General features: G+C 38.0%; 1 protein-coding gene across 2 annotated transcripts in view; it reads right to left on the bottom strand.

Annotated features, from left to right (window-relative positions):
* Positions 1 to 1,028: 1,028 nt before the first annotated feature.
* Positions 1,029 to 15,983, bottom strand: part of lekr1 (leucine, glutamate and lysine rich 1) — a 69,591-nt gene continuing 54,636 nt past the window's right edge. Inside the window, exons 10-13 of one of the 2 annotated variants that reach the window (XM_057348721.1) lie at positions 12,344 to 12,437; positions 9,909 to 10,073; positions 8,403 to 8,636; positions 1,029 to 2,231 (exon numbers count right to left, since the gene is read on the bottom strand). In XM_057348721.1, coding sequence (XP_057204704.1) covers positions 1,809 to 2,231; positions 8,403 to 8,636; positions 9,909 to 10,073; positions 12,344 to 12,437 — 916 coding nt within the window. In that variant the 3' untranslated portion in view covers positions 1,029 to 1,808. Of the gene's footprint in view, positions 2,235 to 8,402; positions 8,637 to 9,908; positions 10,074 to 12,343; positions 12,438 to 15,983 lie in introns of both variants that reach the window. The other variant, XM_057348720.1, reaches the window with a different exon arrangement.

Genomic DNA, 15,983 nt, shown 5'->3' with positions numbered 1-15,983 from the left:
ACAGTAATTACAGGTTGTGACCACTAAATACGTGACTTGACGAAAATACAAAATGCCGTACTTTTTAAGTTGGAAATGCAGCAATCCACCTTAAAAACAGGATCTATGAGACAAGGCCATGTTTTATTGAACCCACTATATTCTGCTCCTTGCTTTTTTCACTCTCAGCGGAAGAAATGTATTGCTCATAGGTTTCATTTTCATAACTCATTGTTTCATAACTCTAGCTTAACGCAGTTCTTCTGTTGGCTTTCCCATCTAGTTCGTAATAAACAGCCAGCCGTGATTCAGCAGATTACACAAACAAGCAATATACATGTGCATTGCACTTTCTACACATTGCATTAGCCATGAGTTAAGTTCACATAGGACATATGTGTTAATTATCATCCTACCAGATGAATGTTTGGAGAACGCCCCTCTTCCTCTCAAAACCACTTTTCAGCGAACGGGTGCATGACGATGTTACTTTCCAGGCAGCCTTGATTCCTCTTGAACACAATTATAGTTGTGAATATCATTTATAACTGTAATAAATAGTGATATTTGTAAGTTAAGCACTGTGAGCTATTGCTATCTGACCCCCTGAACATAAACAGCCCCAAACATCTGACCAATGAGGAGACAGTTTACTCATATGTGCCTTAAGTTTGGATCACTGGGTAAAAAAATTGTGAAGTAAAATACTAGGCTTAACAAAAATGCAATATTGCCACAATATTGTTTCAGAAGCAAACAAGCAAAATAAAACCCCGCTCTTGATTATAATATTTTTCTAATAACACACATAAATATCGCTAGAGCAGTGGATCTCAACCTTTCGACTTCATAGTCTCCAAACACTTAACTATAACCAACCAAATATTCTAGGGTTTGGCATAACCAGAAAAATGCATATTATTTATAAAAATACCTAAACAGTAAGAAATAGCCCAAGTCATATCAAGGCCTCATTGTGGCTCATCCCTTTATGAGAAACACTACTGAGACATCAGTGAAATGTGTCCTGTAAGCCTCTGTTAACCTAAAAAAAACTACAATATTTTTCATTCTGCGGACACTATAGGGCAGGTCAGGGCCTTTCAAACCCATGCCAGGCCTGACTGAACAGATTTTATTTTAGAGATCAAACAAGACAGAATTTAAACTTGGTTTCGTTTGGTCTGACAGTAATACTTTACATGTACTTACATGTACACCACAAGAAGTAAAAGGGTCTCGCTGCTTGGCACTACTTTAAAAGACTTTCCAACTTCAAAGCACAGAGGAATAGAGAGGTCAGATTGACAGGAAGTGTGGAGCGAGATCATAGCTTATCCACAGATAAAAGGCCACGGGTCAAAGGTGCATCTAAAAGGGTGTGTTTGTGTTAACATGGTGAGTATGTCCAATGTAAAACAAGCATACCCAAAACCCTTTTTTAGATTTTTCTTGGATTTTTTTAAATAACAGCAATTCAAACCCAGTTGAACCATCCTGTCAATCTAAGTAATGTAAAACAATACAAATCCACCTTTATTGGCACATGGTAGTGTGGTTTGATCACAAAAATAATATCTTAAAAATGAACTACAAGATTTTGGCACCACAACATGCTCCAATTCACGACATGTTCTGTGTCGGCCCCCATGAGAGAAACTGATCTATAAACATACTTTATGATGCTTTTTTGAAAATGTAAAAATGCAAAAAGGTTTCTGTGAAGGTTTAATGATGCATTTAGGGTGGGGGATAGAAAATATCACGAGGTCAGTATAAAAACAACAAAGGGTGGAGGGTCCTTTGGAGAAGAATTTTTAAGAGGTGAATCAGAGTTTGTCCCTTCTGCTAAGTAAGGTGGTGATATTTTTGCATGAGTCATTCACTAAATGGATTCTATCTTTGTTGATTTTGGGCAGGGTGGATACCGGCCTTGATGTTTCATGCCAGGATGCAAGACTTCTGCTTACACTGCCAGAATGCCACTCACCCAAACTCTTACGTCTGGTGCCTTGACTGGGTGGGGTGCTGGGGTTGCGTGGGTGATGATGGAGCAGAATGGGGGTGTGTTTGGAGGTAGGAGGGTCAGGGTGTGCGAGTGTCGATCTAGAGGGTCGGGTGTGTGTCTGTGTGTCGCGGGGTTTCATTGACAGATGTTTGAGGTCAAGAAGCTGTTCTCCGGCCAGGGTGAGGGCTGAGGTCAGTTCTTCACGTTCCTCACATTCCCGCCTTACTGTCTCCTCCAGAAGATACTTCTTTTAGTCCAAGAAAGAGAAAATAGTGAAGAAAGAAAAGAGAAATCATCAGCGTAGTTATGCAACAATTAGTTGTCATGATACAAAATACGCGTATCATTTAAGATAACCATGTAGTCGGTTTGTCAGTTTCTATTTTCATGTGTGGAAAGTTTTGGATCAGTCAGATGACGCTGAGTGTTTGGAAGACATGAACCCAGATTTAGTATTTCCACATGCCTGTGGAAACATATTCCAAATAAAAATAGCCATCATTTCCACACACAAGTGCTGGTAGTTTCCTGACTGAACCCAAACTTCCAGATGCAGATGCACGTGATGTGTGTGCCACATTGAGGATGTAAGCAGACCAGACCAATGCAGCCAGGTGTAATCTTATGGTCAAACAGCGTCACCTAAAGGTCAAACAGAGATACTGCAACAACCTGATGAATCTGTTATCTGTCTCCTAGATACTGTAGAAGAGTAACAATACTCTCAAATACGCAATGCTGGGTCCACAATCCGATTGTATCACAATATTCTGAATAATGTAATGATAAAACTGAAATCAAAATAACTGATTTCATAACATGAACAATTCTCAAAACCATTTTTGTTGTACATACAACATCAGGGTTCACAATTTATTTGTACGTATGTCATTTAAATGTAATTTAATAGCCATTTAATTTTATGGTTAAAATAAGACTAAGATAATTCTAAGAGAGAATTACATAACGCAGTCAAATTAAACCAATAAATGTATCAAATTAAACAGATGACATATTGTAAAAAATAAGTGAATAAAAAAATTATAGTACATACTGTACATTTTTGTATCACAGTAAATGAAAGATAACATCATTTTTGATTCCACATTTGTTTCCAATCATGTTTCCACGTTTTGTGTATTCCAAATAATATCAATCAAACTGCATTTGGGTTGTTTTGATTAAGTAATCATAACTAATACAATAAGACACAATAAAAACATGATAACAATAAAAAACATGATTTTTGAAAAGGAAAAAATTGAGTTATATATTAACTCTTCATATCCCAAATAAACTCTTGCCCCAGAATGCAGCGGCAGGAGTGGTCTTCAATGAACCGAAGAGAGCACACGTCACTCCTCTCTTCATTAAGTTACATTGACTCCCTATAGTCACTCGCATCAAATTCAAAGCTCTGTTCTTGGCCTACAAGACCACCACTGGTTCGGCACCCCCATATCTTCACTCGCTAATACAGACTTATGTACCCGCCCGCCAGATCCCTACGCTCTCCAAATCAACGACGTCTTGTAGTGCCATCCCAAAAAGAGAAAAAATCACTCATGTGCCTTCTCTGGATCAGTTCCACATTTATGGAATGATCTGCCCGCTGCTACAAGATCAGCAGATTCTGTAGCCATCTTTAAGAATCGGATGAAAACACATCTCGTCTGTCAGCACCTGACCGATTAGCTCTGACTTCTATCTCTTTTCTACACTTTCTATCCTTAAGAAAAAAACTTAGCTTTGTATACTGTGGTGGGCTATTTGAGAGCAGTTTTACTGCGCTTATGCTTTTTGCTTCCATTGTTTACCTCATTTGTAAGTCGCTTTGGATAAAAGCTTCAGCAAGATGACTAATGATCATGGCATGGTATTTTACACCCCTAGTGTAAGGTATTATTTATGTGTTATGTAAATGTAGCCCATATAACCTTTATATAACCTTATATAAATATAATATGATTAAGTGCTTAAAAAACACCAGAAGAACTTTTATTGGAATTGGTCATGGTCTCTGATGGTCTCTACTGATAATGCGTGGGTTCTACTGGTGGGATGTTATTGTGGCCGATGGGAACCAACAGAACATCATTAAATCCTCCTGGAATAAGGCTCGAAACACACTTCACAAAGAAATGTTGTAATGGCTTTATTGGTAAACAGCTAATGGTCCATACTGGTATTTGTAATGGAAACCAGAATTATTATAGTTTTGATTTTAGTTTTATTCATATTTTAAATTAGCTTTTTTATTTTTGTGTTAATTTTGGTTAAAACTTTAGCAATTTTGTCATTTTATAATTGGTTTATATTTAATGTTGCTATATAAGATTAATTCATTTTTATTTTAGTTTTTGTTTATTATTATAATTTTACTGCTTTAAACTTACTTGCGTTTATTTTTCGAGGCAACATTTTAATTTTTCCTTAAGTTAAGTTTTTCCAATAATTTTTAGGTTAATATTTTATTTTATTTTAATGAACAGGAACGTTTTTCAAAGTTTTAATTTTAGTAAACTAAAATAACCTTGATGGAAACCATTAGAATTTACTGTATAGTAAATCTATTAGAATTTCTGCGATGGTGTCTGGGTTTTTTTTGCAGAATATTAAAGGTTATTATAACACGAGAATGCGTTTAATGTGTATGAAGTGCAGATATAATGCTCATGTAATATCAACACCAATAAAAACCCAGTTTCTTCCCTGCGGCAAAATACCCACACACCAACCATGCATGCATCTCATCTACCCACACACAGTCCGCTGCACAGACGTGCTTGCTCAACAAGGCATTCACTCTGCAACAGCACCGGAGAGACCAGAGTTTGTGTGTCAGAAAAGGTTAAACACTATACGGACATCTGTGTAGACACAGTGACCTTTGCTTCACTCTTCTCCTCACCTGACACACAAAGCCGCAGAGCGCCAGAGAGTTTATATCACATGAGCATTCGACCACAGTCAGGCCGAATGAGCAAAGCCCCAATGCAGCTCTGACCCCGTCCCGCTGTGGGGACATAGGGATCAGAGTGATGAGAGCCGAATGGAGATGAAATGTCACATGTATGTCTTTTCTTATCCATCTGTTGAAAAACAGAATATATATTCTAAAAAGAGCGAGGAATGATCAAAACAGGTGTTTATTTAGTCAACAGAAAGAAGTATGAGGAATATGAAAGACAGATATAATCACACTTTGTAAAATAAGAAAGAATATGAACAGTGCTTTGGATCTTCGCTGTGACTTTAGAAGGATTACAAAGGATAAATATAAAGTGCATATTATATGTTGAACAGTAATGAAAGACCTCAGCACACCATACCTCACATGTAAGATAAACACTATCAAGTGCTATAATACATAAAAAAGAAAAACACATTTTAGAGGCGCCTCCTTTAGACAAATGGCAATATTCTATGTTCTGCAATGTATATCCAGAAGAGAAAAATGTTTTTCGGTGAGAATAAAAATACAACTTTGATATCTCACAGCACCATGAGTTTATGCAAGAGCTGTTATAAAAGTCTATGTTCGCTTTTATTTCAACTGCTGTATTGTATTTTAGCAACATCCTAACTGAAATAAAAAACTCTCATGTAGGCTCTCATGAGAAAGTTTTTTCTTTTTCCATTTCCTGTTCTGATTTTGAAGGAAATTCTTTCATTTTATTCTTAAAAGGCAGCATAATGTTGCCGTCTACCTTTTGAAACAGCCTTCATGTTGGGACCTCAGCCTTCGATGCTTTAAAAATGCAGTTTAGATCTTTCCGTTTTGGAAAGGAGTTACAGAGTCTTCACCAATTACCCCCTTTCTCAAACCTGGGACCACTCAAATCCTTATAAATATCAAGCTGAAGTTTAAAAATGTCTCACACGCCTCTGAAGAGAGCAGGCGCAGCTCAAAGAGCAGATGAAAAGAGAGAGAGAGGGAGGGAAAAGAACATCAAGAAGGTGCTTTTTATAAAAGGTTAAGCGTTAAATGCCCTCAGGTATTGATTTTATATCACGGTTAGACCTTAGCCAGCTTTAATGGATTCTTAAAATGCAGCGAAAACTTTCCCACAAAAGGATGCCATTTGCTTTGAAAGTGTGGGGGGTGAGAGAGGTAGAGATGCTGCGCTCAGGGGTCGGCATAAAAGAATATGTCAGCTGTGAAATTCACGGCATGGCACCTTGAACTAGATGAACTGGTGAGACACTCTGCAGCGAAGGAAGCGGTTTGGGGGAAGTGGGTGGCCAACCCTGAAGGTTGGAGAAAGGGGTTTTTAGGTGTCTGAGTGGGAGGATGTGAGCGAGCGAACTGACAAAAGGTGTCGTGACTGAAACCACAGACTGCACCCTGGAGACACATGCATGCATGTCAACAGAGTAGCGCTCCAAATACGCTTACACAAATGCATACACGCTTTCATGCAAGTCTCACCTTCGCTGGTTCTTATTTTGCTTCTTGGTTATTCATTTTTTATATAGATCTTATTTGTACTCAGGGGTTAAAGCAAAAAAAATCCTGAGCCTGAACTTCCTTTTTTTGCTAGAGTAGACACAGACGTTATTTGTCAAACAAAAAAGAACATTATTTCCCGTGAAATGGACTAGTAACATGCCGTTTTTGAGCGTCTCAGACAGACGTTTCTTAAACTTTGATGGTAAGCCATGTGTGTATGGACCACAGAATGACTCAAAAGAAGTGGGGGCATAATTATAACCGGCATAATTATAACCCACAAAACCATAGTCGTATGCAATTATGGTATGTAAAAACATAGCTTAACATACCAAATTCATCATAATAAAAATCCTACTTTTTAAAAAGATAACAAATAACAAATTTTTTGGCCTATCGAGGGTGGCATTTTGAGAGCAAAATAAAGTGACCAGATCTATGATTAATTTTGTACTCTACTAAACTATTGTGTGCTCTAGTAGTAATTTAATCATTAGTTTCATAGGTATTAATGGTGATGATATGGCACAAGTCACATCCACAACACATAGTAATGAGACCACAGTTGGTCAAAGCAGGTTAGCATAAATAAGCCCTCAAAAAAGCAAAAGTGATCACCTTTTTGAGCTCGTTTTTTTAATAATAATTAGTGGGGGCAGATTTATTTTCCATTTTTAAACTCCTACTGGCAAATTTTGCACTACAAACGTGAAACGAAAACAATATAAATTCCTATTAAAGCTCCAAAGGTTACAGTCAGCAGTGAGTAATTCTCTTTTCATTTGTTTGAGTCATATCAACCACATAGGCTACAATAGCACGAGGCTTTTGTCACTAATGTATTGACATCCGTTTTCTATGAAGGTAAATTCATGCCTAAAAGATTTGCATACGCAGGATAACATTTGTAAAAGCGTACGTGACATTGCAAGCATAAAATAAATTTGCATTCGCAAAAACGTTTTGTAAAGGTGTAAATCAAGCTGCAAGCGAAAGAAAACAAGTTTTGCAGCATTGTATCGTTTTTCGTAAGCGTAATTCATGTGTTGTGAAACGGCAACTTCATATTACGTCAAATAATTATGATCTGTATTCTTCAGATCTACTCTTCGCGCAGAAGTGGAAGCGGATGGCTGATTAGATGATTTGCCGAAACAACACAAAGTTATCGATCTTTGTCACACTCTCCAATTTGTGTATGCCATATTTGTCATGATGGATTTAAAAGCTGCCCCCCCCCCCGCTTCAGGCTTAATAAACTTGCTCTCCATCCTGCCGACTGTTCGCTTGCTAACGTACTCTCCAACGTGACGTTTCCGCTCCGGTAACCAAGACCCGCCCCATTTGAATTCTGATTGGCTAGTAATGTTGTTTGGTTGCGAGTGATAGCCGTGTTCCTCTCATACCATTAGTAGGCGAATTTATGAACTAGAACTGATATCAATAAACTATCAATAAGCAGAGATCCGGTGTAGGTGTTGTGCCGAAAACACACTCCCTGCCAGATTATGCACCCCCCTCCCCACAATGGTTAGGGTGAGGATTAGGTGTTAGGGGAGGGGTTAGGATTAGGATTGGGTGTGGGGAGGGGTTAGAATTAGCCAATCGGACAGCGTGTTATTGAAGGGGGTGCAGAATCTGGCGGGGAGTGTGTTTTCGGCACAACACCGGAAAACTTTTAAACCCTGTGTACTTGATTTTCAACCATCATCTCATCACTGCTGACTGATTGTCTGTACATGTGGTTATTCCAGTATCCTGACGTCTGTCACTTTACCACAGTTTCACCCCTGCATGCTTTAACAGTGAGCGAGTAACCAGTCTATGCTTGTTTACATCATTTCCTCTGTTGTCAGAACAGCGGTAGTGTGAATAATTGTTTAAGATACAGCATCATCTCTTATTAAATTGACAGACTGTGACAGTGGTCAGATGGACTGATAAACTTGATTAGTGTCTCACCTCTTTCTCTAGGGCTGTTTTCTCTTCTCTAAACTGTTGTAATTGTTTCTGAGCCTGTTGCAGGTCCTGCAGGGCAGACTGTAGCTGAGCTTCTCCTTCCCTCTGCACTTGCAGTACCTGTTGTTCCCTTTGGGAGGCGCTCTCACGAGCTTCTCCCTGCTTCTCCATGCGTTCCTGCAGCACTGCTATCTCCTCGTGTAGCTCCTGTGTGGCTGAATGTATAATAGCGGGGATCTTAAAACAGAAGATCAGATACAAACACAGTTTAAACGTAAAAATATACCACTGGAATTTTTAATTGGTTTGACAGAATAGCGGTTTTCAGTTTACGAGTAAAAAAAGTCTCAATAATAAATAAAAGCACAAATATGGTTTTGTATAAATTGGATTATAATACTAGATTTTACTCTGTGGTCTCCAATTTATGGTCTCTACTGTGTGTATATATAACCAAGGTGTTTTGCCATCATCGTGTCTTGCACAACCCCCTCCCCATGTCGACTGTGCATGGCAATCCCTCATCTATGGCATGCGTGCAGACAAAATCTCTCAACATCACTTCTGGACCAGTAGATCTGCCTCCACCAATCTTACTCTGACCAAACAAACACACGCTGGATATCAGGCTCCACTGAACAGACAGTAATCAGACATCATTTGTGGCCACGAACAAAGGAGAGGTGTGAGCCAAAAACCAAACAAAGAAACATGGGGGGCTGGGAGAGAAAGAGAGCCATGTCACAGACAGATAGAAAGAGAGAGAGAGAGAGAGAGAGAGAGAGAGAGAGAGAGAGAGAAAAAATGGAGTGCTGCAGTGGTTCTCCGACAGATCTGTTCTGATAAAGTCACAGCATGGAGAAATCAATGCTACATGAAAAAAATAGCAAAGTCGCATCTCAGGAGTTCAACGAGAGCTATGATGTTAACTTCTGTTGTTGTTTATGAATGCATAAAACTGAACTGTCATTGTCATTCTATTGCACAATAATACATTTGCCCATTTGGCGCCCTCTAATGGCCCTGACATGACAGAATCACAAATGTTTTACAAGTCACCAAATGTAGTTTCCATAGAAATCAAATGAATGACGGAAATTACACCTGTTGTGAAATTGTCTTTGACTCTTAAAATAAACAACTTTTGTATCGTACACCAATTTAGCTCACCCAAAATAAACACGTCAAACATTTCACAGTTTAGCAGACATGCGGTGAATATCAATTTTTCACACAAAAGCAGTTTATTTAACATCTTGAGGCATCTCCTCCATTCAAACAAAACATCTCCTTGTCGGGACCCTGCTGCGTTACACATTTTTAAGTTTTTCTAACCTTGAAGGGCCCACTGCAGGAAGGGCTGTACCACACCAACCTTGAATTGAAGGGCAAACATTTTTCATATATTATATTGGGAAACAAAACCCCTTCCCTGCTTTGATGAATGGCACGCCACTGACCCACTAAGGTGGAGGTCACATGGGTGTGCCAGAGGTCCATTTATTATACCTTCTTTTGTAGTTGCTGGTTTTCAGTCTGGTATTTTTGAAGCAGCTCCTGGTTTTTCTGTCTTTGGATGTCCAATTCTATAACTGCTTCTCTTCTTAACTCCATCTCTAACTGCTTCAGCTGTTTCACCTGTTCAGCTTGTTTCTGCTCCAGACAGGCCTCCATCTGCACACACATATATCCAAACAAATGCAGGTTAAACAAAGGTTGAGGTCGAATAGAGTTTATACGATCGTCTGTTTCTCATATTACTGTCTATGGTTCACCATTAAATTTAAATCGGTTTCAATCAATTTCAGCCATAACACATATAAATGGCCAACACAAATACACACATACGAACATAAAAGTGCAATAAATAATAAAGATGAGAAACTGGCACCATGTAATCAAATAGAATGTTTCATGCAAACCACACAAACATCTGCACGCTTGCTACGGCAGTTTGAAAAATAAAGAGTAAACCGAAATGTGCAACACAAAATAATGACTAAGTTTAATTAGAATAAGACATAAAACAAACGCACTTCTTGGATTTCTCAAAAGAGTTTCACATGTGTAGTCATACTGTAGGCAGGTGGAAGGATTTGTTGAGTTGTGCAGTATGAAAACTAATACTGAAACCAAACAAAGACACCAAAACCAGTTATTTACCCAAGATACAAACAAAAACCTACTTATAAACAAATAAAACTTTACAGTAAAAATCAAAATACTGCCAACAACAAAGCAAAAAATGTGAATTTTTCAAAGCAGTCATAACCGTGGATAAGAATGTTTACACGCCATTGAAAAATTACACAGCCAAGCAGCTGACAGAGCAAAATGGCAATGAGATATAATTATGCCCTTTTATTATGGTTAATTTAGGTCTCATGTGGTTGGGGAAAAAGCAATATAAAGCTGTTTGTGCAGTCATTGTGTAACCAGAGACTGTCATATCAAAGATAGATTTCTCACCACCATTGAAATATCGAACTGTCAGCGGCTGAATAAAACGGTTACCGCAATTATAAACAACAAAGAAGGGGGTGGTGACGTGCCATGTATTTTTAGTTGGGCATGACCAAGGCCACCATGTTTTTCATGGAGACAGAGTGCATGTGAGAACACAACAGGGCCTGTGTGCAAGTGTGTGGTGGAGAAAGAGAGAGAGTGAGTGTGTGTTTGATGAAGAGATGCTTTATGTCTGCGTGTGTGTGACAGCAAGAGACCGCTTTCACCTACTGTAGACTTGCATTAACTGCAGGAATCCAGTGAGTCTTAAATGTAATTTCACTAAATCAAATTCCTCCTAATACTGTTGTTCTGTGGATAGACCTCAGGCCACAAAAAATAAACGAATGATATTTAATTAAAAAAAGACCTGAAGTGAACTTTAGACAAAATAAAAGAGGTGGAAGTGTGTTTATAGTAAAGGTCTATATAGTTTTCAAAGGGCATACAGAGTATCTAGTGGACCCTAAACATATTTTGACAATTATACATATTTTTAAATACTTATCTATAATGCAAAAATATTTTTTTATTGTTTTTTTTGTATTATATGTTTTTTTAACATATAGTCACTGAAAAAATTAAGAGACTATTCCAAAGTTTTTTGAAGAGTTTGGTTCCAAAATGAGATAACTTTAATCAAGTTTTATTGTATTAGTTGTATTTTTATGAGTTATTATGGCTTAAATCAAAACATTCCAAAGTTTTTATCAGCATTTGAAGAGTTTGGTTCCAAAATGAGATAACTAATCATGTTTTTATTATGTTATCAAGTTTTTATTGTATTAGTTGTATTTTTTGAGTTATTATGGCTTAAATCAAAACAAACGAACTGCAGTTTGATTGATGTTAATTGGAATGCACAGTAAAAAAACATGATTTTTGATTTTTTTTAAAACAGTTATCTCATATTGGAACCAAACTCTTCATGATGTATTGTGGCCATTCCTGTCCAATGTCTTTTTAATTTCAACAAAATCAAACGTCAGGATCCAACAGCAATATGAACGGCATAACAAGATATATAAAAACTGTGATAAAAATCAAGGTTTTGACCTTTTCCTAATTATTACATTATTACATACAAATATTACTGTTGTATTACTTAAAAGTGAATATGAACTTGTTTTATTTGTAGGATTTGAGGTCTGAAAAACACAGAGCAATTTTTTTGGTATTTTGACCTGTTTCTCCAGTTTTCCTTTTCTGCAAATAAATGCAAATATATCTTTTTTTATTTAAATTTGGGAGAAATATTGTTAGTAGTTCACAAAATGAAACAAAAACGATCATTTAATTTCAATCAATTGTTTATTTCTTTGGACTAGTAAACTTGGGATCAAAAAACTAGACAAAAAAACAGTTTCGGTCATATTTATAATCTTTCTTTTTTTGATAAATCACCAAAAAAAAAATGTTTTTTTATTTTGTCACATCACCTTTGAATTGTGTTCTTCTGCAGCTTCCAGTCTTGTTCTAAAGCTCTCCTCCAATCTCTCTAGTTCTCCCACATGAATCCTCCTCAACTCCTTCCTGAAGAAAGAGAGTCTACAATAAATCCATCAAAAGAGGTCCATAAAACCTCACAAAGAATAGAACATCATATCATAAAGTTTAGAGTGGAAAAAACATGAGCTAATTATTAAAATATGAGCTAATTAAATGCGTCTCTTCTGATTCTGACTAATGCTCACAACAATCCAACATGCAATGACATTATAATGTTAAAACGGCTGTAAAATTCATCTCATATTGCAGGAATATATTAGGCCCGTGTGCCAACTCAGCGTTCATACTTTGGTGGCATAATGAGACGTGGGGTGGCAGTATCCTGTGAAAATCGCCTCAGTGAGGGTTTGACAACAGTGTGCATTGAGGTCGCAGAGCGGCCACAAACCACCCTTAATAACCCTAAAATGTGACCTTTGTCTTGTGGATTTCAAATAGAAGTCATGTGATGGTCATCGCAAGACCATGTGCTAATTCTTTAGTCCAAAAACAAGAGCGACTGTGACACATTCAGAAGCAATTGTATTTTTGTGTGTTTGACCCAGTTGTTATGGAGACTAATGTTTGTTATTTTTGTTAATTGTCATATGTCATGAAATGTTCTTATATAAAACTATGACTAATATCAGGCATTTTTAGAATCAGCCATGGGTTCAGGATGAAGATAGATGTCTTAATAAAACAGGTGAGACTGCTATAGGTGTGTGTCATAAACAGAGACTTGCATCCTGATGTTCTTGTTGCTCAACTGACAACAAGTTGTGGGTTCAATTCTCAGGAAATGCACAAGTTGATTAAAGATCCGGTAACATGCGCAGTTTCTGCCAATCTCATATTAATCTTGAGTACCTATACAGTAGTATTGCATACTTTGTATCTTCATTAGCACTGGGACCCCGCTATCTATCAGTTTCAAACGATCTCCAAATCCAGTGTTATATCCACCGTTTATATAACATCCATCACTGAAATGGCGTGAACAACAAACTCACCTCAACTTCTCTCACTATCGCAAGAGTAAAGAGCTGCAGCTGCAGGCCCACAGCGCAGCCAGTCTTGACGCAGCACAGACAATTTTGATAAGCGGGTCTTCCTATCGCTCATCGGTTGGCGCGTGGGCGGGCTATTTCTTTTGTCTTGCCGTGGGCCTGCTTTTCTGGGAGAATTTCCCAATTAAGGAATAGGATCCCTGTTACGAATCAGGGATCCATACTTATAAAAAACTTTCAGAAACAAGTTGGAGTGCTGGGGGAGTGTATCAAGCACATATCTTTAAAGAGTAACCATTACAATATCATTAAAATTACATTTCATGCAGTGTGTAGTGTGACGGTGAGCAGTCTGCTAAGTTGTAAAGCCGAAAGTGAACGAATAACAAAGTTATTGGCTTGGGAAAAAAGGAGTCGACTCTGAATCACACGAACAAGTCATCCATCATCCGGGTCAGATTTGCATAACTCAGTGTAATGCCCGCCTACGTTCCATTGGTGACACTGCGATGCTGTATGCGGTAGACCAATCACAGCAGACTAGACCATCTGACCAATCAGATCATAGTAGGCTGACAGAAAGGAGGGGATTAGACAGATGAATCGCTGAACTAATCATCTGAGTCAGTCCAGAAGTAAGGTAACGATAACTGCCTATTTTTAGAAAATTAAAGTGTTTTTACACCTTGTATGTACGTAAACTTGTTGTTGGACATTCCATTAACTAAAGCAGGACATTAAAAAATCACAAAATATTTACTCTTTAAATGTATATCTTGAGTGCACACTAGGTTGCTTTGCAAAAAAGACAATGCATAAACATTTAAGGAAATGTGTGACAAGAATACATCTGTTTGAACTGAAATACAAATCCATATCAGCTTCCGTTATGTGTTTAAAGTGTCTTTTTGCTTAAATAAAAAATTCATCCTCTAGATTTTTCTCTCTTCTTCCTTGTAGTCAATTTTAAACTGTGATCACATTTTGACTCATCTGAACCTATTTATAAACATGAATCAAGAATCCTCTTCTTCTATCGTTGAGAGGATGTGAAGAACGCTGGTGACTAGACAGACAGTTTGGCAGTAATTCCATTTTTACAGCACATTCCTCTGCGGCTCAAACATTCCTCCCATGAGACATAAACTGTGACAGAGACTTTGTAGACAGACTACTTCCATCCCAGACTGGCGAAGACTGAGACACGCACACAAAAACAAACAAACAGCTCAGGATCAACATCAAAGCGTAAACAGACTGACTGAATCACATCACAAGCGCCGAAATTCCGATGTCCACCTATCTTGACCTAACCTCTCAAAGCTACATCTGTCTTGAATACACGGTATTCAAGATATTTAGACCCTTAAGGATTAGTGCGTTAAAAATGTCATCATTTACTCACCCTCATGCCATTGTAAAACCCATATGACTTTCTTATGTGGAACATGAGAGGAGACGTCTAAAGATCTCAAGCTTTTCATCGAATGAGGACTTAAATTTTAAGCACAAAGCTATGGTATGACTTCAGAAGACTTGGATTAGTGAACACATGTTGAATAAATTACCTTTTGATGCATTTATGGTTCCTGTACATTGTAATGACACAGAAATGACTCACCAGTACATTCTTCAAAATTCCTTCTTTCGTGTTTCACAGAAAAGGAAGTCATACGTGTTTGGAACGTCGTACAGGTTAGTTACAACATTTGTGGTTGAACTGTTCCTTGAAATATCTCTGACACACTAAAACGTCACCTTAAAAGTATGTGTTAATGGAGGTCGCAGTGATTCCCTAGAGATAAGACATTTACAAGAAGAACAGGAGAGGAAAGATTATCGTGAGAAAGAGAATGTATTTCTTGCCGGTCTAGAAGTTACCTGTCGTTTATGTTAGACAGGCGGACTGACAGACACACATCTCTCTGACAGGAAGAGGTGGCATATAATGGCGACGGCTGGAGGAAGTGACTGTCTGATACACAAGTGTTAAAGGGGTGATATGACACGGCTAAAACGAATATTATAGTTTGTTTTAGATGTAATGCAATGTGTATACACGATTTAAGGTTCAAAAACGCTGTATTTTCCACATACCGTGCATGTTTGTATCTCCTCTTTGCTCCGCCTCTCTGAACGCACAGATTTTTAACAAAGCTCATGGCTCTGAAAAGCGAGGTGTGCTATGATTGGCCAGTTAACCAGTGCTTAGTGATTGGTCGAATACTGCAAGCGTGTGACGGAAATGTAACGCCTCTTACCATATTCGGAACATCAGGTTCCAACGCAATTGTACTGACAGGTACGCCCACCTTACTTGCATATACATTTGGGCGGTCTTAGTCAAATCACACCATGAACTGACGTAGATTTGGGGGGGTGTGGTTACACGAGGCGTTTAAGGCAGGTCTGGGTGATCATTCGCTTTTAGATAGAATGCATCTTTTGTTCCCACACTTTCATTTTTGCAATTTTACGTGTCTAATACATGCATGGGCAACTTATAACACACCAAAGACACAGAAAAACACGTGTTAGCGCCATATGACCCCTTTAAATAGACACACTCTGGAATGCTCAC

This window comes from Triplophysa rosa, linkage group LG12 (genome assembly GCF_024868665.1).
Source record: "Triplophysa rosa linkage group LG12, Trosa_1v2, whole genome shotgun sequence".
Classification (NCBI taxonomy): Eukaryota; Metazoa; Chordata; class Actinopteri; order Cypriniformes; family Nemacheilidae; genus Triplophysa; species Triplophysa rosa.
This window is presented reverse-complemented; position numbering and strand designations above follow the sequence as displayed.